Genomic DNA, 27,795 nt, shown 5'->3' on the forward strand with positions numbered 1-27,795 from the left:
CGATTTTTAACAACAAAATAAATAATTGTAGTTAAATGTGGTATATCACTGTAAAGAGTGAACCTTTAGCTACAAAATTTATACAGAAAATTTTTATCTACGTCGCTTTGTTTAACCGGTATAGAGCAAAAACGACAACGGTGCAAAAATTGAAATCTCAAAAATGCCGGGGTTTAACCGTTACACTGCATTTTCAATACATATACGTACATCTAATCCTGAAAAATGATAGGATACATCTTAATAATTGTTTTTTAAGAGAAAAATATAAAAATTTATTTAAAATTTTTATGCGAAACGTTATTAAAAAATAGTTACGAGGGTTCCTCTTTCCGCAGAAGTCACTCGCCCGACTTGTTTCACTCCTCGACGTCCGATGACTCTATTCGGTGTCTGAATGGTTGTAATTCCCATCTCATCCATATTCCATATGCAGTGAGCCTGGAAATGCCCGGAAATGCCTTGGAAATGCACCCGGACTGCTTACTGACGGATTAACCCCAAACACAAGTTTCAGGTTTGATCGCCCACGAAATATTAGACATCAACGATAATGAAAAAACTACACTGGATTCGTGTTCAGCATGCATTACTCTTTATAATCACGTACCTCGAGATTTGGAGAGCAAATATTATAGCAGATATTACAAAATTTCCACGCGCAGAAAATGTAACTTTCACCTTCCGAAAACACGTTTGCCCTCGTAAAAATCATAACACGGCAGGTAACCTGCCGAAACTCCGTTGGTCACATGGGTACCATAAGCAGCGTTTACAATGTTAATAGCGAGTTCGCACAATATACAGGTTCCGAGATATTTGATTTGGCGGATTTACCCCGTTAGCGGTCTAGCCCCGGTCTCCCCTACATTTAATTTTATGAAAGAAAGATTTTTATTTTTTATTTTTATTGAATTTTTTCCAACTGTATTAAGTTTTATTTTTTAAATTTCTTTTTCTTTTTACTTTCTGCTCTTTCTTTCATCCTCCTATGGTGGTGCAGAAGGACGCTTGTGTCGACTTAAGTCACCAAATAAAAAGCATTCTTTGTTCATTATAAATAATAGTTATTATCTAATAATAATCAATCTATTGATTTTATAATTTTTATTTCGTAACTTACCATTTTTTGGAAGAATATGGGATTTTTTAGTTTTCTTTCAAATTCCAATAATTGTTCATTAGTATGGAAAGGCAACGTAACATTCTCTTTGTTTTCTTCATTTACTACTTGCGTTTCCCGATTTTTTTTCAATTTTGCTCATTCTATCATCCAAACTTTTTGTTCTCCTTAATATTGTCAGTATACTTTTTACCAAAAATTTCTTAAAATCTGGAAAAAAAAGTAATATTTAATTTCTTTTAATCTCCTTTAGAAATACATTTAATAATACTTTATAAAATAAATTGTACCATTATCAGATAGATCACGAAGGACATTACACTCGGATGCCATTTCTTCTTTTGGAGAATCAGAACGTTCGAAATGAGATGGCAGAGACTTTGTACTAGTAGACGAAGCTAATATATTAGGCAGAGTTTCACCTACAATTCATTAAAATTTATCCATAATTAATTAATTAATTTTGAAATGAAAATACAAGTGGGATGTATTATTTCTACAAAATACGAAAAAGTAGAAAAGACTGAGCAAGCAGAAACGAAATTTAATAAAGTTTTAACAATAAGTAACAATAAAAACTTACTCGTTTGTACATTCCGTTGTGCTTTGTCAGTTGTTGATGTTGAAGCTTCGTATGACAAAGGTGGAAGAGACGATTGCGATGAAAGTGAAATTGGTTCCTTGGGTAGTGATGGCAATTGTACAATCTTTTTAGTTTGACTAGATATTCCTTCTTTTCTCTGTTCATAGTGGCAATCATTTCTTGATACTTTACGACGACGATATGTTACAGACTTGCTTTCATCTGAAGAGCCACTAGAATCGTACAGCTTTCGAGCTTTATTTCTCCTTTGCTTCTTCATTTGTAATCTTCATTCTTCTTCGGAAAAATTTTCGGAATCACAAATAGTTGATGTATCTAGAGCCTCTGCTAATTTGTCTTGAGCTCGTTCACAAGTATCTTAACAAAAGAAAAATTGAAAGATATCTTATAATTTTTAAAGCTTGTTACAATAGATATTTTATTAGAGAAATATGCACAAATCCTCTAAAAATATATTGGCAGATTAATCCTATTAAAATAATAATTTGATTAAATATATATAAATTTACCTGCCGCGCCAAAAATTCGCTTTATTTTACACGTATCCCATGTTTCAGTTCCTGGTGGAAGTTGTAATTTTACAAGTAATTTATCCAAGGTATATTGGGATTTGATATGGCCTGGCCAAATGCTTTCGTTTCCATAATTATTAATCCAAGAACACGGAATTATTTGTAACCCGTCAGAAAATTCGACGATGCTATACTTTTTTTGTGTCGTAGACATATTTTTCTAAGAAGTATAATAATATATTGGATCAGTAATACATTATTTAATATACATGTAAATATATTTTTTACTAACTTAAGTATTGCACGTGTACATACGTACGAATTCGAAACGTGGAAATGTCTTCTCTACTTACGAGATTCAGACTGGATACAGTGGCAACGACACAGGCTAGAGAAACAAATGCCACACTCGCGACGCGACGGATCATGATCGCGAAACATAACAAAAGCGCGATTCGCCGAAGCGCACGACAAGCGCACGAAGGCTGCATTTCGAAATTCACTTTCAGTACTGAAAATCTATAATGTACGTGATAGTCCAAGAGCTGACGACACTTTTGGCCAAGTGATTTTGTAATATACGATTTTCCGTTTTAACCTACGTGGACGACTCTCCTTCGATAAGCCAAACACCTGGCTGGCCGTACCTAGGGGGTTTAGAAGTACGCAGGTGAGAAAAAAAACGGATTTTCAAGTCATAGTGTAAGTCTTAATTTTTATCGGATCTTGATAATTGGTCACTCAGAAACATGCAAATAAATTGCCAGTTCGATTGCTCGGGGGAATTAAGTTGCCAGGCTTAATTATAAATAATTAAAAATAATTATTTTCAAGTCATAGTATAAAAGCTGGGTTTTTTTTAGTAACAAGTATAGTGCTAACACATGCCACCAAAAAAAGCCAAGTAAAAATTTTGGTGGCAACATCTCTAAAAAAAATTACTGAAAATGCACAAAGCCGCCGCGCGGCGCAGGGGTCTGACGATGGCCTCAATTGTTTTTAGCGTCCATGAGTTTTTAAAAACGTGTATTTTAACTATTATGAAAAGATTGATAAACAATAAATAGTGTGTGAAAAAAAATTGATTTGCTGGCGCAGCGTTGCGTTATTTGTGAAGATAGTGGTGTTGGTCCAATTATCTTCTTTTCTGAAGAAACATTGTTGAAGTGTCGAATTGTTTTGAAGTCAAAAATTACACATTGTGCATTTTCAATAATTTTTTTAGAGATGTTGCTACCAAAATTTTTACTTGGCTTTTTTTTGGTGGCACGTGTTAGCACTATACTTGTTACTAAAAAAAACCCAGCTTTTATACTATGACTTGAAAATAATTATTTTTAATTATTTATAATTAAGCCTGGCGACTTAATTCCCCCGAGCAATCAAACTGGCAATTTATTTGCATGTTCCTGAGTGACCAATTATCAATATCCGATAAAAATTAAGACTTACACTATGACTTGAAAATCCGTTTTTTTTCTCACCTGCGTACTTCTAAACCCCCCAAGTACGGCCAGCCAGGTGTTCGGATTATCGAAGGAGAGTCGTCCACGCAGGTTAAAAAGGAAAATCGTATATTACAAAATCACTTGGCCAAAAGTGTCGTCAGCTCTCCGACTATGACATAAACCATAGATTTGTAGTACTGGCAGTGAATATCGGAACTCAGCCGAAGTCTACACCATAGTAAAGCGTGTAAGAGCAGGGTTATGGGTCACAACTCACAGGATGTTAGATTGCGATGTTAGATAAACGATCGCGACGGTATCGCGCGAGAGCGAGAAACTGTGCTGGCCACGGGACGGACTTTTTTGGTTAGGGTACGGATACGCGCGAGGCGAGAGCGAACGACGACGTGACAGCGGGCGGCGAGCCGCGCGGGCGAGCGCAAACGGCGACATAGACTTTATATTACAAAAGAAATATATATCTGTAATTTTTCAAAATATAATATACATTATTGTGTTATAATGTTGCTAATATCTATATAGTAACATTTCCTAAAATATTGAAATTACAATATTTCAGCAATATATTGGAACATTTCTTATAAAATATTTAATTAACAATATTTCAGCAATATATTGGAACATTTCTTATAAAATATTTAATTAACAATATTTCAGCAATATATTGCAACGTTACTTAAAAAATATTAAATTAACAATATTGCAGCAATATTGCTGCAATATTCGTAATATTGTGCAACATGAAATTATTGCTGCAATGTTGCTGCAATATTTCGTGCTGTAGGGGTTGTTACTTTCATTTGAGTGTTCATGTTTTTAGGGTTTATACCGTCATTTTTAAGGATTAACCATTAATTGAAGGTTATCTATTACTTGAAGGTTAACCGTCATCCAAAGAAAAACCCTTAAAGTTGGGTGTGATTTCGGACCGCCAATTGAAGATTAACCTTCAAATGATGGTTAACCTTCAATTGGCGGTCCGAAATCACACCCAACTTTAAGGGTTTTTCTATGGTGCTTTTTAACGGTTAACACCAAAAGTTGAGTGTATTTTTCCATAAGGGTATTGCCCCAGTAAGCAACACTTCGCGCCGCGAGGACGCATTCTACTACGAGCGCCGACCTGTAAGCGCATCTTATTACTGCCCCAGCAAATGAGCACTGACCTGTAAGTCCTTCGCGAGTCATGGCTACTCCCGCCAGTAGATAGGGACAGTGGGAATCTCGTTAATCCATTCATGCGCGTCACTAATTAGATGACGAGGCATTTGGCTACTTTATAGAGAGTCATAGTTACGACCGCACCGGGGGACCCCAGTCCCGGGGTGTCGCACGATTCTTCCCAGTACTTCCCTTCACGCTAGAATCAGAGTCGACACCGGGGATTTCCCTCTTACAGAGCACATACCTTACGATTACATACTCCCGGACAAGCCGACTCCTCAGACGTAGGGGCACGGTTTCCCGGCGACTACTATATGATACTGATGTGTTTATGACACTGATTGTACCTAAGATCTTGCCCAGGTAGCAGGCGTTCCGCAGCTCCTGGCACGCAGCACGGCGGCCTCGAGAGACTGCGGAGTTGGGGTGGCCGAAGCCCCCCTTATAAAGGTCATGCACCACATGTATGTCTCTCCGAGACTCTCCACGTGTCCTCTAGCGACCCTCACGCCCCCGAGAGTCCGACACTAAATGATAGGGCACCACTAGCCACGTGTGTGTGGTGGGGCTCCCTATCCCCTCGGTACCCGTGTCGAGCGATCGTAGCTCACGTTTGACGAGTCACCGTCGCAAGTGCCGTGTTCACTCGCTCCCATGTTTGATCGATACGACCGGGCTCATCTGTTACCCGGAGACCGGGATTGGGCATAACCAAGTCGTTTTATGGGTATCGTGGCACATGGTCAACCGACTATTCGCTCGTGTCGGACACAGCCCACGTTAGACGAGCTCCCGCCGCGAAACGCCTCGCGAATTGCTCCCCTGTTCTGTACGGCCGGCTGCATCTGTTACGCCAAGTATTTGGGATTGGGCAGCAGCACGGCCGTTTTATGGGTAAACGGCACAGGGTACACCGTTTACCCACGCTTGATTGTATTTTTTCACGTTGACATTCAGAGCACTGGGCAGAAATTACATTGCGTCAACACCCGCGAGGGCCATCGCACTGCTTTGTTTTAATTAGACAGTCGAATTCCCCTAGTCCGTGTCAGTTCTGAGCTGAGCGTTGAATGGCGGCCGAAGAGGACGACCACGACGGCTCGCGCCGCCACGGAAGCCTCGCAGCAAGGAAGATCCGCGGGAGGCCAAGACACGGGACCAAGCTCGGATCCCGGAACCGGCGCAAGAACGCCGATCTGTTCACCTCGCCCAGGCCCGGCATGTCAGCCAAACCCGCTTCCCGACCAAGCCCGACACGCTCCGCTTCTCAGAGCCAATCCTTATTCTGAAGTTACGAATCCAATTTGCCGATTTTCCTTACCTACATTAGTCTATCGACTAGAGGCTCTTTACCTTGGAGACCTGCTGCGGATATGGGTACGAACCGGCGCGACACCTCCATGTGGCCTTCTCCTGGATTTTCAAGGTCTGAGGGGAAGATCCGGACACCGCCGCAACTGCGGTGCTCTTCGCGTTCCAAACTCTATCTCCCTGTTAGAGGTTTCCAGGGAACTCGAACGCTTATACAGAAAAAAAAACTCTTCCCGGATCTCCCGACGGCGTCTCTAGGTCATTTTGGGTTACCCCGACAATCACTCTTACGAGGCCCCGAATTGTATGCGGTTCCGCTGCCGGATTCCAGAATAGGAACCGGATTTCCTTTCGCCCGACGGGCGTGTGTCGTCTCTCAAAAACACTCGAGTATCGTACGCCGTCATTGACATAGAATTTCTCCTAGGGCTTAGGATCGACTCGTGTGCAACGGCTGTTCACACGAAACTCTTCTCCACGTCAGTCCTCCAGGGTCTCGCTGGAGTATTTGCTACTACCACCAAGATCTGCACCGACGGCGGCTCCAGGCAGGCTCGCGCCCAGACCCTTCTGCGCACACCGCCGCGACCCTCCTACTCGTCAGGGCTTCGTGGCGGCGCGTGGCAAGACGTCGCGAGGCGCTCCCCACGCGGCCGCTTCACTCGCCGCTGACGACAGAGTATAGGCTCGACGCTTCAGCGCCATCCATTTTCAGGGCTAGTTGCTTCGGCGGGTGAGTTGTTACACATTCCTTACGGCCGAGTGCCAGCTATCCTGAGGGAAACTTCGGAGGGAACCAGCTAGATTGGTTCGATTAGTCTTTCGCCCCTATACCCAATTCCAACGATCGATTTGCACGTCAGAATCGCTGCGGACTTCCATCAGGGTTTCCCCTGACTTCGTCCTGATCAGGTAGTTCACCATCTTTTGTCCCAACGTGTACGCTCTGGGTGCGCCTCTTCTCGCGATGAGAACGAGACGCCCCGGGAGTGCGGAGCCGCATCGCGACGCGGCCCATCCTCCCTCGGTCGACAACCGGGGCCGATCTTCACTTTCATTACGCCTTTAGGTATCTCGCTCAAGTCCCAATGACTCGCGTACATGTTAGACTCCTTGGTCCGTGTTTCAAGACGGGTCCTAAGAGTACCCAAAGCAGTAGCGTCGCCGACCGGTATTGGTTCCTTCGGACCCCAAAGGGCGGTCGGACGTTCGTAGGCCTGTCGAAGGTTAACCGTACGACCAACAGCGGGCCTGAACCGGTGACGGCGCTAGGTCCGTTAGCCTCCGTGTACCGTGGCGCGCGCTTGCGACGGCCTCGACGCACATATCGTGCGACACACATGCGCTCGCACACCGAGGTGAGCGGGCGCGCGCGAGCGCGTTATAAAGTGCTTTCTGATACCTTGCGTGTACCGCCGGGCAGCCGGCCGGGCGACCGGGGGTTTGACGCGTGCCGTTTTACCGGCAACGCGTCAGTCACCGCACCCGGGCCGTAGACCGACACCCAGCGGGTCGCGACGTTCTACTTAGGGGAGAAGTGCACGACGACGAACGCCGGACGTCGAACGCACCTCAGCGTGCCCGCGCGCGCGCCGCGAGGCCCTGCGGGATATCGCCCACCGACGCGAAGCCAGCGTCGCTGACGATCAATTTCCCCGTTCGATCTTTTGGGTTTCTTAGGTTTACCCCTGAACGGTTTCACGTACTCTTGAACTCTCTCTTCAAAGTTCTTTTCAACTTTCCCTCACGGTACTTGTTTGCTATCGGTCTCGTGGTCGTATTTAGCCTTAGATGGAGTTTACCACCCGCTTAGAGCTGCACTCTCAAGCAACCCGACTCTAAGGAGAGATCCTCCCGAGACGCGCACCGGTCGCTACGGGCCTGGCACCCTCTGCGGGTAAGTGGCCCCATTCAAGATGGACTTGGACGCGGCGCGACACCTCGGAATAAGCGGACCCTCCCAAACATCACATTTCCCTGCAACGGAACTGCGGGATTTGGTGCTGGAATCTTTCCTGTTCGCTCGCCGCTACCAAGGAAATCCTAGTTAGTTTCTTTTCCTCCGCTTAATAATATGCTTAAATTTAGCGGGTAATCTCGCCTGCTCTGAGGTCGTCAAGCAATTTTAATACGCACGCGCGACGAGACGAACCTCGCTCGACGAGAGAGACACAATGAGATTGTCGTGTCGTCGAGGAGTCGTCGATCGTCCTCGTGCGCAATACGGGGCAGGATAGGCGGTGTGCTGGATACACAGCGGTCGTTCGACGACGAGTACACGACGACGCGTGCCGGTCCTAACTAAGTGTTATTCTTCTTCTCTCGCTCTCGCGAGAGAGAGAAGCTCGCTTTCGTGGACTCGGACACGCGGTCGGTTCGCACGATACACTGCTCCGTGTGATCGTGTGGCATGTCGTGGCGCTCGGCGCGCAAAGAGCCACAGCAGCTCCGACAGACAGAATGGGGCTGATAAGACGGAGAGAAAAGAGGGCGCACGCCCGCCCGCCTACCTAGGGATCCTTTAATGAGGGATAGGACACCGAGGCTGCAGGATGCGGATTGGTCGTCCGCATTAATGGGATATTTCCGCTTTGAGTATATTTTAGTAAAGATAGTGTATAGTATATGTCAATTTATGACATATAGCCACAATATAACTGTACATACTGTGTTATAACTGATAAAGTGAGCAAGAGAAAAAATAAAAGTGTAAGCATTGTACTTAATAAATCCAATTTCATTAAAATTGAATGTGATTTTATATTATCATTTAATACTAAAATGAGAATATATATAGAGAATACATAACCTCAACTATAAATCATCAAATTAACTAATATTGATAAATATAAGCTCAGACTATCGCGCTAACACATTTTTAGTATAAAAATGATTTTCAAAATTGTTCTGTTTTTTTCATTTATTGAATTTACAAATTTGCTAAATTTATATAAAAACTCTATCAAAAAAATTATTTATTGCATTATTTACTGAATTTATTAACTTTTTGTGATAAATTAAATTTATCAGTATTTATTGTTTGTTACTATTTACTTAATTACTTAATTTATGGAATTTATTTCATTTAATTAAGTTTTATTTATTTATTTCAATTTAATTGAAATAATTCCTCAATTAGAATTGAATTTATGTAGACATATTTTCGATACAGTTATTTTGTTTTATTCAAAAATGACGCGTAATGCCTGCCGTCACTTCCGCTCCCATTAATGGCGGCTTTGTCCTATCCCTCATTAAAGGATCCCTACGCCTACCGTTCGGCTCTCTGGCGAACGGAGGCCGACGACGCGTAAAGCAGCGGCGCGTAGAGCGACTGCCGCTCTCTCGCGTCTCCTACTTTCTCTCTCAGCGCTCTTCCCCGGGACGCCGTCACGCGCGTTAACCGTTTAGTCAGTTTGTCATCCTCCCGTTTCATTTCGGACGACGCCCAAGTGCGCGTGGAGACGGACTCGCACTTTCTCTGTCTGTGTAGCGAGAGAGGAAGTCTCGCACAGCGAAACTTATAACACTCGTGGCGAACGTCCAACAATCGCTCGTACGTCCGTACGCGCGTCGAGGCTTTAGGCGCTAACGCCGTAGCCGTCGTACGCGAGGGCGCAAGCAGTATGTTGGTACTAAAACGACCCTCAGCCAGGCGTGGTCCGCGAATTGTATCTGTGGACCGCAATGTGCGTTCGAAATGTCGATGTTCATGTGTCCTGCAGTTCACAAGTTGACGCGCAATTAGCTGCGTTTTTCATCGACCCACGAGCCAAGTGATCCACCGTTCAGGGTAATCGTTTCTGCTTTGCGTTCACAACGACGCTTCAACGTTTTCCGTATGCGTCTCGGGTTTTTTGGGCCCTTTGATCAGCCTGGCCGCGCATCCGAGCACGCGCGGACCGCCGCCCTTTTTACGGGGGCTACGCGGCACAACGACCCGCGGAAAACAGTTAAATATGAACTTTATATGGATCTTAATAAAATCTCCATTTAAATTTTATTTGATTTAAATTAATGCTGAATAACTGCATTAATATGGCTCATATTTGTTCTATATATAAAACTTAATTAAGAATATAAGAAGAAATGCCGATATACATTTCGATTAAAAATCTCGAACATATGAATACATGTCGTATATTCTTAATCGACGTGTATACTCGTACGTATGTTTCGTAGTATACAAAGTATATATACGTACTTCTTACAGTATCATTTCATCATCAAAATATTCGTATTTAATTTGGCTTAATAAGGATTTAATTAGCTAATATATTCAATTTAAATATTAATCTTATTGAAACCATATATGAAATTAATAAGTTGTACATTTTATTCAAATTTCATTAAATTCAAATAAAACTTTTATATGTTCTTAATATGTTGAATTCAAATAAGACCTTTATATGTTCTTAATAAGTTCTAAATCTAATTTAAATTTAATTAAATTCAAATAAGACCTTTATACGTTCTTAATGAGGCTTTTAAGGCACAGCGCGCGCGCACCTGGAGCTGGAGCCTTGAATTTATTCGCAAGAAAAACGTATGCGGAAATTCTGCTCTTATAAAAAAGTTGCAAGTTGATTAACTAAAAGCCATGCGATCAACTTGCAACTTTTCTGTAAGAGTAGAATTTGCGCATACCTTTCTCTTGCGAATAAATTCAAAAATCCAGCCCCTGTTGTAGCTTGCCGAAATTTTGCGGTTTCAATCAACAGGCAATGTTTTTCAAACGTTTTGTAATATGTGTTTAAAACTGATTTTCAAATATTTTTCAAACGTTTAAAAAACATTGTCTGCTAATTAGGATAATAATGGGATTAGAGAATATGGTATCAACAGAGAATGAGTTATAAGATAAAAAAAACGTTTATAAATTACAATTATTGTGTTTATATTGGTTTGCTTTAAATCCAATGGTACAAAAAGAAGATAAGTAAACTTCTGATAAAATTAACGAAATGCGCAACACTTGCGCAGTAATCGAATACATAAAAACAAATATTAATCGCTAGCAACAAAAACCAAGAATACAATTTGCTAGCTCAAAAGAATAAAAATAGAGACATTTTTTATATACTTAATCAAACTGAACCCTTATGGAAAAATACACTCAACTTTTGGTGTTAACCGTTAAAAAAACACCATAGAAAAACTCTTAAAGTTGGGTGTGATTTCGGACCAATTGAAGGTTAACCATCATTTGAAGGTTAATCTTCAATTGGCGGTCCGAAATCACATCCAACTTTAAGAGTTTTTCTTCGGATGATGGTTAACCTTCAAGTGATAGTTAACCTTCAATTAATGATTAATCCTTAAAAAATGACGGTATAAACCCTAAAAATATGAACCCTCAAATGAAAGTAACAAATATGGCGTTCCAATGAGAATCTCTTAAGGAGGGTGGTTAGTCAAATCAATTTGATAAGAATTAGTTCAATGGAGAATATTCGTCTATGGGAATCTGTCGTCCATATATGCCAAAGTTGAAGATAATCGTCTGCATGGTTGTCGAGTAATTAATTATTGAAGTTATACTCTTGTCTCTCTCTTATACACGGGCGACACAGCAAAAATGTTACCTAACCTGTAATGTAACTCTCGAAAGCATATTAAAAATGATAAGAATTTAGTGAAAATAGGTGCAAATAACTCTTTACATATTTAGGAAAAACTTTCTCGAAGACTGAAATGATTCGTCTTTATAGTTATCAAGAAATTGTAAAAATAAAAAAAACAGGACCACATTTATTATTTCCACATTTCAATGTGGATAATAACGTATTTGGGTTTCAATTGTACAAACAACTCTTTTTAAACCTTAAGAAACAGCAATTAAATGCATTCCACATATTTATTTGCTAAAATTCGTTTATTTCACGCGACGAAAATCTAACCTATATGCTTTCCCCCTGCCGCGCCGCCTGCCTCGCACCGAGAACTAACCAACCTCCTTAAGGACTCCGCTCGCTGAACCGGATTCCTCGCCTCGATCCTCCCTCTCGGACGCTAGCTGCCGCAGCTCTCCCTTTCCTGGCGGTGAGCTCTCCCTGGTGATCCGACTCTCGCTCGGTTAGTCTCCAGAACACGCGCCGCAACGATCAATCCGTCAAGAAAGAAATAACGGACTCGACACGTTCGAAGAAACGCAAGCAAGTGCGGCCATGACACCTAACGAGTGAGGAAGGAGGCGGGGGCTCTTTGAGAGTGGCGACTCGCGCGTCGCGCCATCTAATGTGAAACGATCGGACGTTGTAAAACGCGAAAAGAATTCGAGCGCAATATCTGAACAAATTATTTAATTTTTAATAAGTCCAATTATTAATATTTATTTTCATAATTGAACTTATTTTTTATTTTGATAAATGTAAATACAAATATCTTATTGTATTAATATTTAATATTAATAATTTAATTAGTTGCTTAATTTAACTTCTTGTTTAATAAATGAGCGGATGTAGTACTGAAAATGTACCTATTATATAATATTTTAATTTTTAAAATTGTCAAATTACAAACAGGAATTTTGTTGTGACTTTTACAGTTATAAAGTAACTATTTAATGGAAATGGAAGCCTAAAAAAATTAATATTGTAACGCAATTATTATAATGCTCAAATTATAAAATATTTACATTATCCATGTCTGCCAATACAATATAATTTTTTATTCATATTGCATTCTATATAATGGCAATGTTATTATATATTTGACAGGCAAATCAAAATAGCTTTGAATCGATATCGAAATGATGAAATATCCATGTCTTAACAGAAAATACATAATTTGCCTGTTTTTCGATACATATATATTTAAAATGATTAAAAACCCACATAGCATGCATATCAAAAAGACGTCCCGAAGATATCCCGAGAAGATATCCTATCTCCTAAATATATCTTCGGGATATCTTCTGGACGTCTTTTTGGTATGCATGCTATGTGGGAAGCCAATGACCTACATAACTAAAACTGAAATTATAAAATATATGTACGATGTAGACAGTATAAAATAATTAACATAATTAAACATGCAGATTTGTGGTTGATAATGACAAAATTCAATAATAAACCTATAACCTAACAGACTACAACGCAAGACTAACATAACTCGCAGGTTTATTAAAATCTTATGAATCACAATTTTTGATTAAATATGAATATATGATGGGTCAATGGGAACACTTTCAATTAAATAAAAATTTAATTTGGGTGTTAATTAAAATTTTATTTGTTTCAAATACAAATAAAATTTGAACTCAGGATGGTTAGATGCTTATTAAATATTAATATGATCCATATATGCGCCTGGACAAGTTAAATCCAATAGCAAGATCTTATTTAAATTTAATTTGGATCCAAATTTGGAACATATTTAAATTTAATTACTTTTATATTCAATATTTGGTTTTTATTTGAGTTTAATTTCGTTCATATAAATGACTAATATAAACCATATTTAAAACATATTTAACTCTTTTCCGCGGGATAAACATACATAAACGTGCACAGACAAGAATATGCAGAGGTTTCATAAATATAATTATTATATATATTATATATAATTAAAGTACACAATGGTTTCATCTGGACAAAGTCTGGGATATAAGGAAATAAAGCATTTGCTATAAGGTAAACGGGTAAATATCTATTATTGCATCATAATAAATTTTTTTTATTACTCCAATGCTGCAATGTCACGCTCATAATCCAATTACGCTGTCAAATCGAGTAATATAATATAATCAAGATAGAGACTTATCACAGACAACGATGACTTGCGCGGATGTCGTAACGTTTGCTGTGCGATTTTACAATCGCGTCAATTAACTTCCTGAACAGCGAAACAATTTGTGCGAATTGTTGGAGAACAAAATATCATCTGTTATACATAAAGATTCTATTAGAGATTGCGTGCGATTATGAAATAATGGATAAATAATTAATTTTATATATTACAGTCTTTTCTTTATATTATACTATATAATCACGTATTAATTTGAATCTATATCGTTAAGTTAAAAATGTCTAATAAGCATACTTTGTATAAATGATCTTATTGTTTGAATAAATGTTTTGAAATATTATTGTCTGTGATTATTGTTATTGTTTATCGTTATAGTATCAATATAGTATCGATATATTGTTATCATTATACTGAATATAGATAAACACATTTTGATAATATATGCCCAGATAGCAACGTGTTTGCATTGTCGACAACATATTATATTATGTGTTGCTATCAGAATTGTGGCAACTGAGTCCGCATTTATCGGCAAGTTGATGTCTTCACGATATAACAATTTTATATAGCAACTTGCCAGCAACTTGTTGGCAACTTACGCTGCGGTCTAAAATCGTCTGATTCAAAATTCGAGCTGTTGCTGTCATGTTGCTGTAATAATTCATAGAATCACACAATGCTGTCATATTGCTGGCAACGCGAAGTAAATTTGATGCTGCTCTCTTGCCGACAAATTGCTGGCAATACATATATCCAATGTTGCCTGCATGTTGCTTCAAATATTAAATTACTCGAAATCAATTGAAGCAAATGTACGGCAAGTTGCTAGCATAAGCAATCACAGGTTGCGCGATTTTGTTCAGACACGCTTTGCTATCTGGGTGATTGCCGACATTAAAATCATTGCAGAAATATTTTAGCAGAAATATTTAACTTTTTTTCCTCATAATTTACTTTCGTTATTTGCTTTTTTTATATTATATTATATTCTAAATACACGAACTGTTTTTTATTGTTAGTAACATACGTGCTTCACGCACTTAAGGGGATCCTGGACAGGGGACAATTACCGACAAAAACAGTCAGAGCTCGTTCTTTGAAACGGCTTTATAGATCGCAAAATCCTTTTACAGGAGTAAAGTATAGGTACTAATGAAGAGTGGGAATATAAAAAATTAGTGATAATTGAAAAAAAATGTTAAAATGCTGTCACCTCATAACCATATTTTCTAATATAAACAGTTGTATAAGTTATATGTACGAAATGAAATGTTCCCACTCTTCAGAATACGTGCACAAACAATAACGTACCGTTGAAATTGAGATTGAAAGCCTGGAAAAAAAACTAGAGCTTCGAAGAAATCGTGTATATTTTCCACAAAAATATACACGCAGGCTAGTAAGCAGAGATGGCGCAGCAATCGAACAAAGACAGATGTCATTTCGTTAGACAAAGACAGATATAGGAAAAACAAAATTAGAAATGTTGACATTATCGACATCGAGGAAGTTCGGCCGTCACTCCAGCATCCCCTTAAGATTACGTACCGGAAATTCTTACGATAGTTAACATGTTATCAACTTTTTATATCTCAGTTCCAAATTTACTAAATTACTTTTGTAATAATCATCATAAAATTGTAAATATCAAAATTTGATTAATATTTTAATGATTATTTAAATCTAAGCTACATTAACAGTGAAATAAGTTAAGTAGAAAAATGTTAGAGACGCATATACTATCAAAAAAGTAGTTACCATGTGAATGAAAATGAAAAAATATATATAAAAATTTTTATGTGATTTGAGAGATTAGTAGACAATTCATATTTTTACTTAACTTAGCCATGAAATCGAAGAAGAATAAATATTTTAAGAGAACAATAATGCCAAATATATACAATTTTGTAATAAATGAAATGTATACATGCAGGCAAAAATATATAATAAGCAAATAATGCATTTGCCACTTCAATTATCAGTACGTTGATGAAGTTTTGTTTTGCTTCATCTATTCAATAAAAGAACAATATGTATATTGACTGAGATTCATATATTGACGCAGAGTATGAAATCCGCGGAAATTTTTTTCCCTTAAATATCACATATAAATTTCATATCCCGAGATAACGCTCATGATAGACGACCTTCGTGAATAATTCCACTATATTCTCGCTCGATTCTCGCCGTTCAGAAAAATTATTCAAGTTTAGGATGACGGCATTATGGGCGGCGACGAATAATGCATGAATTAATTTTGGAAATCGTACATCCTCACAGGATTAGCTATTACAGCAAATTTAATTGTAAAATAAGGATAACCAACATTTTTTGCAGCGACAGTAGTATTTTTTGCAGCGAGAGCTATAATTTAGCAACAGCAGCAAAAGTTTAACAAAGAATTATTTTAACAAAAGGTAAGCTTTTTTGTGCAAAATCTGATGAATTTTATGCATTCCTCTGAAATCTTTCTTCCTTAATATAGGATTACATATTTTCACACATTCATATACCTACAATATATACTCATTTATAATTTCCTTTAACGTTTGCCAGTCTTAATGAAACAAGATCCCCCTCTCTTGTCTCAATACCAGGATGATAAGTGTACGCTTCTACTGCTTCTAACTGGTTGTCGTATTCAGTTTATGATCACACGAGTGTTATCATCGCTCAGTTAGCTCATTTAAGTTAGCGTCTATTGGTTTATTGAGAGCTAAATCGACATGTGTTTAATAGGTCTGTTCTTTGCAGCTGAACTGGCTGCACTAGTTTAGAGTTTATCTTTTTTACACCACATTGGAAGGAAAAGGATGAACTCTGAACTAGTGCAGCCAGTTCAGCTGTAAAGAACAGACCAAATGTTGGCCAAGTCTCAGTTATCTAAGAATAAATCAGAAAGTTCGACGGTATAAATGGTGACCAAGCAGATCATATGTCGTGTTCGTGACAGTCGTCATCTGCAGTGCCGAATGAAAATATACGTATACTCGCAATTTCATTCGAGAGTATAAAAAAATGCACTGATGTAGATATAGCCTGTCACTTCTGCGTTCTGCGTGTATCACTTCGCGGCTGGCTTTGAAACGACACAGTGAAGTGAGCATTTAAGTGAAATAAACGACCAAAGTCGAAGCAATTTACAGGTCAGTGTGTCGATTATTATCAACGCTTTGTTTTCCTCAAACTGATATTCAATCGGAATTTATTAATAAAAATTTTAGATAAAGCCTTGTGAAACATGTAATTATAGTGAACTCACTTATACCGTATTATATTTAAAAAATATGAAATTAACTTGCTAATAATGCAATAATATGTGTATAGGTAAATAGGAATAAAAAGCACCTGAATAAATTATATGACACATAATTTAATATACTTTAATATAATTTAAGAAAATATGATTTTTTACAAAAATGCTACATTAGTGGGAGAAAATCAAGTTTATTCCGTGTAAATTGCATGAGTCGCGCGAGCTTGAGAGAAGAAGAGTTTAAGTTGTAAACATACATAATGCGCAAACATTATGAACGCGATTATAAGTTCTTATGAGATATTTCTCTATCTTATAGACAATATTTTAGAACTGTATAAATAATTTGGCTGTTCTTCCGAAAACGTCCGTGCTCCAATTTAGTTGAAACTTTGTGAATAGGTTCCTTTTAGATAAAAAAGACGTATACCAAAAGGATTTTTTGCGACTCCAAAATTTAGCAACTTTTTTAACATTTTTAACTTGCTACCTCCGCGCATACATTTTCCACGCGAAAAGAGTGTCACATGGGTTTACAACTTTCCATGCGTGGAAAGCTCACGCATGTACTTTGGAGGCACACTATGTGTCTAGTTTAATAATAGTGGAGCCCCCCGCAGGGGGGCGGAACCTACTGCGCCTTTGTGGCTACAGCCGCATAAACACGACCAACCAGCGACCGGCATAGAACAGCCTATCAGAATGCAGCATTGGGAAGCGTTCACAAAGGATTCCGTGTGATCTCTCGCAGTAGCGAGACTAGCGAGCTTCCTTTCTCAGTAGCGTAGTAACTCTTCCCTTCGTCAGACATACCTATTGTAACTCGTATCATACAAAATATATTCGGTTAGTTATAGTAGAAACACGGGCGTATCTAATTTCAATCGTACCCTTAAAATTAACCAAACCTTCACGCCCGCTCGGCATGTAATATTTCAGAAACATTTCTGCAAAATTCCATTTGAAATATTACACCTTTCATTAATATTTCAGAAATATTTCACGACCGTTTCTACATCATTTCGGCAATGTTTCAATGTCCGCAATTATTTCAAATGCAACCATGCTGAAAGATTTCGGCAATATTTTGGTAATATGAAATATTTCTGAAATATATCTACGAAATATTGCAGAAACACTTCAGAGATATTTCAAATACATTTTACACTGAGAAAAATGTTTTGTATTAGCAAACAAAATTTTGTTACTGACGCAAAAACTATTTGTTGATATGTGAAAAATGAAATATTTTGTTACCGGAACAAAAAAAAATATATTAAGCCATGTGCGTATAGCCGCCGCGCGTTTGTCCGAAGTCCGCTCTCTCTCAGCCGGTCACATCCAAGTAGTATACCGGCACCTTGTTGCTTGACATCGATGATTGAACAGGGTAGTGGTAATCCTCTGACTCTGACGCTTTTTTCTTTCTTATACTTGCTTATTTTGATGAGCATAAAGCTATCGCATAAAATATTAACAATACAGATATACGAATAAATCTTTTTTGCCAGTCAACGTCGAATATTATTTTATATTAAATATTATTAAATATTTTATATTTTATATTAAAAATACCATATGACAAAATTTGGAATATCAGAAAATTTTTAATAAAAGAGAAAAAATGCAATAAAATGCAATAATTATATAATAATAAATTTAATTTTTTATAAGTTCTAAAGGGTGTCAGCAACTTTTCGGAAATATTACAAATGCAATGTTGTATGTGAAACATTTAAAAATATAACGCGTGCAATGTAAATGTAAATAATAGTTTTATCATGTATCAGAAATGTTTCTAAACCATTACATCTGCAATATTTCTTCTGCAATATTGTGGAAATTCACTGCCTGCAATTTAATTTTTCATTACCTACGCAATCTTTCAGAAACTTTTCAGAAATATTTTAAATGCAATGTTGCGTTTGATATGTTATAGAAATATTATTCGTGCAATGCAAACGTAATATTAGTTTTATAATGTTTCAGAAATATTTCTGAAATATTGCATCTGCTACATTTTTTTGCAATATTACAGAAACTTATAAATATTGTAAACAACTTTCTGAAAGATTTCAGAAATATTGTTAATGCAATATTATAAAAAACATGATGCAGGTACATTTCTGAAATATTTCCGATGCATAGTTACAAATAAAATGTTAACGAAATATTTCTGCACCATTTCCGAATATTTCAATATTTCAGCAACATAACATGCCGAGTGGGCGCATACACTTTTCACGCGAACCGAGGTTTACCCCCACCCCCCCTGCTTTCGGGGAAGGTGCGGTAGCCCCTCCCCCGCTTACGTGTGTACTGTTTATATACACACAATTGAAGTATTATTTAAAAATTCATATTAACTTTCCACGCATGAAAAGTTCACGCATACACTTTTCACGCAAACCGAGGTTCACCCCCACCTACCCCTTGCTTTCGGGGGAGGTGCGGTAGCCCTTCCCTCGCTTACGTGTGTACTGTTTCTCTCTCTCTCTCTCTCTCTCTCTCTCTCTCTCTCTCTCTCTCTCTCTCTCTCTCTCTCTCTCTCTCTCTCTCTCTCTCTCTCTCTCTCTCTCTCTCTCTCTCTCTCTCTCTCTCTCTCTCTCTCTCTCTCTCTCTCTCTCTCTCTCTCTCTCTCTCTCTCTCTCTCTCTCACTGCTAATTCTGTGTATGTTATTATACTATGTGATAGATTATATAAATTGATATCTCGAAAACTATGCATCGTAGTTTACAACGTTTCTGATTTTCTGAAGTTTCGCCAATGATGTTTATGTTATGACTTTGACGGGTATAACTTTATGGTTGTTTACATTGAGAGCTGTTTTGGTTTGTTTCGCGCTCGGTTTCGCGTGGAAAATGTATGCGCGGAGGCAGCAAGTTAAAAATGTTAAAAAAGTTGCTAAACTTTGGAGTCGCAAAATATTCTTTTGGTATATGTCTTTTTTATCAAAAAGGAACCTATTCACAAAGTTTTACCTAAATCTGAGCACGGACGTTTTCGGAAGTTTCGCCAATTGAATATATCTGTCTAACACAAATATATCACCACTTCTCCTCTTTACTTTTTAAATTAAAGAAGATGAGCCATAACAAATATCATTTCAATTTCTCAATGCAATATTAATTGTTATACGCTGTTTAAGATTAACAATCCAGCCAGAAATTATTAGTTGAATTGACGTCAATTGCATCGATAAATAGTTGATGTCAAATACTAGTTAGTTGATATCTTTGTCATCTTCGACCTTGCTTTGTCATCTTCACAATTACTTTTAATTGAGAAATTAAGACTATTTCTATAAGATTTTTATTATCTTTCGACTAACTCTATATCGAATTAATCCAAAATCGGAAAGCATAATATAGGGGAGACTGGGGCGAAGTCGGCCCTTTTTTTCGGTGCCGATTTTTAACAACAAAATAAATCATTTTAGTGAAAAATAGTATACCATTGTAAAGAGTGAACCCTTGGCTACAAAATTTATATGGGCATTTTTGGTCTACGTCACTTTGTTCAACCGGTATAGAGTAAAAACGACAAAGGTGCAAAAATCGAAAAGTCAAAATTCCCGGGGCGGAGTCGTGTCTTCATTCTCGGACTGGATTTTAAATAAAGATACATAATTTTGATTATAAAAAATAATAGAATACACATTATTCATTGTTTTTTAGTAGAAAAATGGAAAGCGGAAAATAATTTCAAGAAAATCAATTTTCTTTTTCGCTAACAGTTAAAGCATGTAAAAACAGAGTCTGACGAGCGCACGCACTCGTTGTGTGCCTTACGCCTGCACGAAATGCACTGTTTTTTATCGGCTCTGTTTTCTATTATCTCCGAGCATACGCGGCACATATTATTTAGCTTTCTTGACTTCGTTTTGGCTTGGAAACGACTTCGCCCCGAACACAAGTTTTAGGTTTGGTCGCTTATAAAATAATAGAAATCAATGAAAATAAAAAAACTGCACTGGATTCGTGTTCAGCATGCATTACTCTTTAGAATCACTTACTTTGAGATTTGGGGAGACAATAATACTTAAGATATTACAAACTTTCGCGGAAGAAATTTTACTTTCGACCTGCGAAAAAACGTTTGCTTCGATAAGAATCACAACATCCCTTAGGAAAATTTACTTAAAAAAACTTAAAATAAACTAGAAAGTTTACCAAAGAAATTACTATTGATAAACTATTGATAAACTAGAAGTGATTTCGAACCAAACTTTAAGTATTTCTATAATATACTTTAAAGGTTACTTTAAGTTAACTCATGCAATTACTATTAATCACCCCAAAAAAAATATTCTGTCATTTAGTGGCTCCCGCTTGATTTTAGAGGATTTTCCTCTGAAATACGGTCTCAAGAAGATATTTTAAAATCTAGATCTAGAGGAATATCCTCTAACCATGAGACACTAGACTTAAGATTGCAGTCCTCTTAATACTAGAGGACACTGATTTCCGATATTCACCCGGAATAAAAAAAATTATTTATTTCGAAATTTTATTACTATTTTATAACTAAATTTGTTTCTTAAGATGCAGTCTATGATTATAAATATTTTCTCGTATTTGAAAAACACACTTACCTTGGTGGGATTCGAACTCGGGACCTCTGGATCGTGAGCCAACTGCCTTACGTGGTAGACTACTTCTTAATTTGATGTAAGTGTTATATATAGTCTACATATGTCATAACCAGCGCAAATATATAATTTTTCAAAAATCATCTTAAGAAACAAATTCAGTTTAAAAAGAGTAATAAAATTTTGAATTGGATATATGGTATAATATTTCTTAATGTCTCGTGTGGTGCAAGTGTGGTGAAAAAGGGAACTTGTCTTTTTAAGTATACTGTTGAAACAACACGCATAAGTTAAAATCAGCTTTAAGTATTACCTTTATAAAAAGTAAAGTTAAAGTATATTTATAAGTATTACGTTTGTTAAAAGTAAATTTAAAGTATATTTGCGACTTGCTTATAAAGTTTTTATTGAGGTTAATAACTTAAAGAAAACTTTACGTTCGGCTGTCAGTATACTATTAGTCTACTATTATACTATTAGTATACTATTATTACGGCTAGTATACTTTATAATACTTTAAAATACTTTAAGTAACTTTAAAGAACTTTAAGTAAATTTTCCTAAGGGATGACACGTAACCTCACTAAACTCCGTTGGTCACGTGGACATCATAAGCCGCGCTTACAGTATTAATAGCGAGTTCACACAACATACAGATTTCGAGATAATTGCAAAAACGACTCCGCCCCGGGGCCGACTTCGCCCCAGTCTCCCCTATACATATATGTACACAATAAAAAATTTTGTGTATTTTTGTTAAAAAAGGTTCTTGTTAAAATTTTTGTGTAAAGTAAGCAACACATACATGTGTAGATTTAACATATGCCTGCTATGTTAATTGAACTTAACAAATGTAAAATGTAAAATTACTAAAATAATTTTAAAAAATATGTTAAAGTAACACAATTTGAACGTATTTATTAAATGTGTTAAAATTTACAGAAAAAGAGTGTTGATTTTATTCTTACAATCTTAATTTCAACATAAAAGTTATGTTAATTTTACACATAATTAACCTCAAATTACGATCAGAATTACATTTCCTTTCTGTTGAAATATTTTAACATAGTATCGGTGTTACCATTTAACACATCCATATTATGTTAAGTTAACACAAAAATTTGAGTGAACCGTTTGGGACATGTGATTTATGTTATATTTAACACAAATTTTCCAACTGTGTATATTACGTATTCGATGTGAATAGAAAGAGAAAGAAGAGGGGGGGGGGATTGGCCAAAAGATATAGAAATATCATAAAAATATTCATGATTACTCAATTAATATAAAAACAATTACAAAAAAAAACAATGTACTTATGGTAAATATAATGAAGCCAAAGATGACAAAAATACTAGTCAGTATTCAACATTGACGATTTATCGATGCATCAACGTCGAATGCATGATGTCGATTTGATTAATCATTTCTGACCGGGGAAAAAATACTATACTACGGCACGAGATATTTTAAATATGTGTGTATGTGTGTGTGCGTAAATATAATAAGCACACAATATAATTTTGATATATAATGATAGTAATATATTTATTAAGATATAGTTTAAAAAGTCAATTAAATAAACCGAACATTAGTTTGGTATCAAGGCTTATTCAAAAAAATACAGAAGTTAATTAGAATGATGCAGTATGGTGATATTAATAAATGCATTCACGCAGTAACATAATGTTAATCACGATTTCATACATCATAAAAGGAGCGTCGCGCGTCGCTATAAGATCGTGTACATACATTAAAAGTTCAGTTAAAACATTTTTGCCTATCTCTTATCGTTTCGATAAGATATACGCTTAGATTAGAAACATAAGAATTGATTTTTTCCGATGGAGTGTGTCACTTCTTTAACATACGTAAGAGCACTAAAAAAATACTCTTATTTTTATCTGTAATGTAACATACTCAAAGTTCATCAAAATTGAGGAGAAAACTTGGGTTTGTTTTCTTTTAAGATAAGTAGATTTAATCTAACAAGATTCATTTGAGTGTTACATGTACTTTATGAGTTTGCTGTGCAGCAAATATAATTAACGCGATATTTTTGTAGCTCGACGACTTGAGGCCGATTTTTGATGCCTTTAACAATTAAGCAATATAGTATGCTATTCTAATTAAAATGTATTAAAATATTAAAATAAAAATATATAGAAATCTGTTGTGAAATACTTCTTAGGAAAAATTATAATAATGGTAATATAATAGAATAAACAATCAAACAGATTTACATACTTATTATGTAACGTGGCAAATTGATGATTATTGACATTGAAAATTGTGTAAAGCTATTAATTTTTATAGTAAGTATTTCAAATAAATAAAAAGTAACATATTAAGACGTAACAATGTAAAACATACAACAATATTGACTAAATAATAATAATTTGACTTCGATATAAAGAAATTACGTTCATATTCTTCAATAGCGTAGTAACTTTACTGCAAGTGTATACCCGGGAAAAAAAATTATATATAATTATATATAAATATATATAATTATAAGTGATTATATATGAAATTTGGTGCTTTATATAAAATTATATATGGGTCCATATATCATTATATATGGGCATATATAATTCCAAATATAACTAGATATGAACAATAGATCATATATGCACTCATGTATGGATACATATAAGATTCATATGGAAGTATATATAACCCTATATGATTATATATAATTATACAGGCGATTAAAATATATTTAAATATATATAAATGTTTGATATACAATTTGACATGATTATATATGAGTTCATATAATTTATATATAAATTATATATAAGAAGCATTTATCCATGTAGATTATATATGATTACATATAATATATAAACAATGATTGATTGATAAAATGATTGATAAAATGATTGATAAAAAAATCAGGGATCGACTCATGACACTCGCGAGTACTGTGGAGGAAGATGATGCGTCACGGAGCGAGTTTGATGCCAGAAACTGTGTCACTGTACCATACGTGAAGGGCTTAGGCGAAGATATTCGACGCATTTATAAAAGAGTTCGTCTCAAAACCTTATACACCATCCCGAAAAAACTTGATGGTGTCATAGTGAAAGGCAAGGACAAGCTCAGCAAAGAGAAAACTACCGATTTAGTTTACAAAATAGATTGCGGTGACTGCGATGCAACATATATAGGGCAAACCAAACGTCACTTAATGACACGAATTAATGAGCATCAAAAAGATGTTAGAAAACACGATAGCAATCACTCGGTCGTTAGCAAACATCGCGTTACGTTAGGCCATAATTTTAAATGGTCCGAGACGAACATCATCCACAGAGAAAAAAATACAAAAAAGAGAGAGATTGCTGAAATGTTTTTAATTAAAAAGCATTCCAACACTATTAATTTAAAAAAAGATACGGAAAGTTTAAATCCTATATATGATAAAGTCATTTCGTCGTTGTAAACAGCACGTGAGTTCCACATGTATAATAACAACCTTAGTTAAAACCGTGAGAATGTTTCAGTACGTCTCGAAACTCCGATGTGATCACGCGTGTTCGTCGACGCTTCGACAATGTATAGCTCCGTATATCCGAGCGACAGCGTTGCATTACGAAAGGCGCAATCGGATTATTGTGCTCATTTCCGATCGTCATCTTCTTATACACGTAAAGTATAAGCTTCAGAACACACAACTTTTTATTGGTTAATATTTACTGTCCGCCTATATTGACCATTGTTTTTGCAGTGACTGTCTCTATGACTATTTCGGGTAAAATTTTCAAAGACATGGACGTGTAGGTTTTTGACATGTATTAACAGGTACCGTTTTTCTGCTACAATATTGAATGTTTTATCTCTTCGACCGAATTAAATGTATTTCTGAATTGTTTGTCAGTTAGATATGCTTGATAAGGACTCGATCCAAGAGTCGAAACGTCGCAGCGTTTTGTAAACATTGCCAATCGTCAGTCAATAATAATAAAGGTTTCGTGTTTGATAACCATTGGCGGAATAAACAATTATTTCTTATATAATATATAAACTTTAAATTCGGATTATCCAATAGATGGCATTCGATAGGATTCGTTTCTCGTATTTAATTTGACGAACAGTGGTATAAAAACGGTATCAAGAGACACGGCACTGTCTCACGTCAAGCAGTGCCAAGTTATAATATATGGAATAAATCATTTCACTTTTGATTATACAGCTTTTGAAAAAATATATATCTTAATTTATTAATGCTTTATTATCGAAGTTAACAGTTCTTTTTTAATATATATTGACTATATAGGTCATATACAATTATATATATTTACATATATAATATTATATGTGTTCATATATGATTATATATAATTATATATAATTATATATCATATATGATCATATAGAGACAAAATTCATATATAATTGCATTATATATAATCATATATATTTATATATAATTATATATAATCTTTTTTTCCCGGGTAATCATATGTTATGCTTTATCTAAGCATGACATACGCGATTACGTCCTTGCTTGAGCAATTATTACGTCAAATAAATAGTTTTCAATTTTAATCTTATCTCGTTGTTTTTGTTTTTGTAATGATTAATGTTAGCATGTTAAAGTTATATAATGTAAAAATAGTATAAGTAAAAAAAGAAGTATTACACAATTAAATATATCAATACATATTTATGTAGAGTAGGATTTGTACAATTATATGCATTTTTTAAATGTTACCATCCCAGATAGCAGAGTGATGTCAAATGACGTATTAATTCCGTCTCAATGACGTCTCTAACGTCATTAAGACGTCATCTTGCTACCTGAGATTTATTTTATCAAAATTCTCTTAAATCCATTTTAATCAATTTATTACATTAATCACTGCAATTAAGATGTATCATAATTTAATTAAAATAAAATTTATTTGAAGTCGATTAAAGAATAAAAAGTTTTGCCATTTATTTGCATTTCTGGCACTTGATTAGTAAACCATTTTCATTGTGATTTATATCATTTACTATAAATTATTTCTATATTATTAAATGTGTTCCTCATAAGTTCAGTCATTGAACGTCCATCTAATAATGGGCGGATTTGATTCTAAGAAAACCGCGGAAAACATTTCTGAGATAATTCATCAAGGTGAAATATGGCCGACGTCATTCGACCACAAGTACGTACGCGATCGCGGCGCGCCAGACGCGTCGTACATTTCTCACAAATACCGCAACTCGATCATGTTCGACGGGATTTCAAGGCGGAACGTACGTATGCCGTTGACCAAAAAGGGAAAAGGGAAAAGCGGCTTCTCATTACGCTTTTAATTAAAACAGCTCTTAACTCAAACGTAAGAGAATGCGCCCGTATCCGTGTCCCTTGAATATCGACGGATATGAAGAAAAAAACAACGGTAAAGAGGGCGGGGAAAAAACGGCGGAAGGGGGGGGCGCGACGAAAGAAAGGGTGGAAAGACCGGAATGAGTGGGAGGGAGCCGGTTAAAAAGGGAGAAAGAAAACGTGATAAATCTCGCCGCGAACAATAAGTTATCGTAAAGAATCGTTTTCGCGTTTCGTGACACGGCGGGAAGAACAATGATTTGTCGGAAAAATTCTCCAATTCCAATTCCAATTCCAATTTCAGAAATGGCCCTAGAGACACCGGCATGGCTGAATCTATGCTTCGTAGAGAAGATCCTGCGAAAGTCGGAAGGCGACAACTCGATTCAGGTGATCGATATATTCTCGAAACCGGCCACGGCTAAGGGTGACAACTACTCAAGCGACATGATTAGGGTTACTGCCGAATTTTCGCGTGACCAAGGCGACAGTAAAATTACGGAGAAGAAATCAATCATTGTCAAAATCTCGCCTATAGCTGAAGGCGTTCGTCAGGACTTTGTAAGTTGATTCAACTAATATAATATTTCTAATACAAATAAATCAAATTAAGTGGCAGATTCTACTATTTCGAAGTAGATTTCTAATCAACAAAAAGATCAGGACAATTATTTTTGAGACAATCAGTGATT

At 36.3% G+C, this 27,795-nt stretch overlaps 1 protein-coding gene and 1 non-coding gene across 5 annotated transcripts in view; one reads left to right on the top strand and one right to left on the bottom strand.

The window, feature by feature from the left end:
- Positions 1-363: 363 nt before the first annotated feature.
- The window catches only part of LOC139784680 (uncharacterized), a 34,755-nt gene continuing 7,323 nt past the window's right edge, over positions 364-27,795 (top strand). The window contains exons 1-3 of one of the 4 annotated variants that reach the window (XM_071723872.1): positions 16,607-16,622; positions 16,831-17,078; positions 27,408-27,664. In XM_071723872.1, the coding sequence (XP_071579973.1) occupies positions 27,410-27,664 (255 nt within the window). In that variant the 5' untranslated portion in view covers positions 16,607-16,622; positions 16,831-17,078; positions 27,408-27,409. Of the gene's footprint in view, positions 518-16,606; positions 16,623-16,830; positions 17,079-24,646; positions 24,873-25,278; positions 25,434-27,407; positions 27,665-27,795 lie in introns of those variants that run through there. The other 3 variants (XM_071723873.1, XM_071723870.1, XM_071723871.1) reach the window with 3 other exon arrangements.
- LOC139784685 (5.8S ribosomal RNA) lies at positions 9,825-9,979 on the bottom strand. Its single transcript, XR_011721635.1, has one exon. It is a non-coding gene; the product is annotated as a 5.8S ribosomal RNA (ribosomal RNA).

This window comes from Temnothorax nylanderi, unplaced genomic scaffold, assembly GCF_030848795.1.
Source record: "Temnothorax nylanderi isolate EJ_2023f unplaced genomic scaffold, tnyl_v1.0 TNYL_tig0660_pilon, whole genome shotgun sequence".
In the NCBI taxonomy this organism is placed as follows: domain Eukaryota; kingdom Metazoa; phylum Arthropoda; class Insecta; order Hymenoptera; family Formicidae; genus Temnothorax; species Temnothorax nylanderi.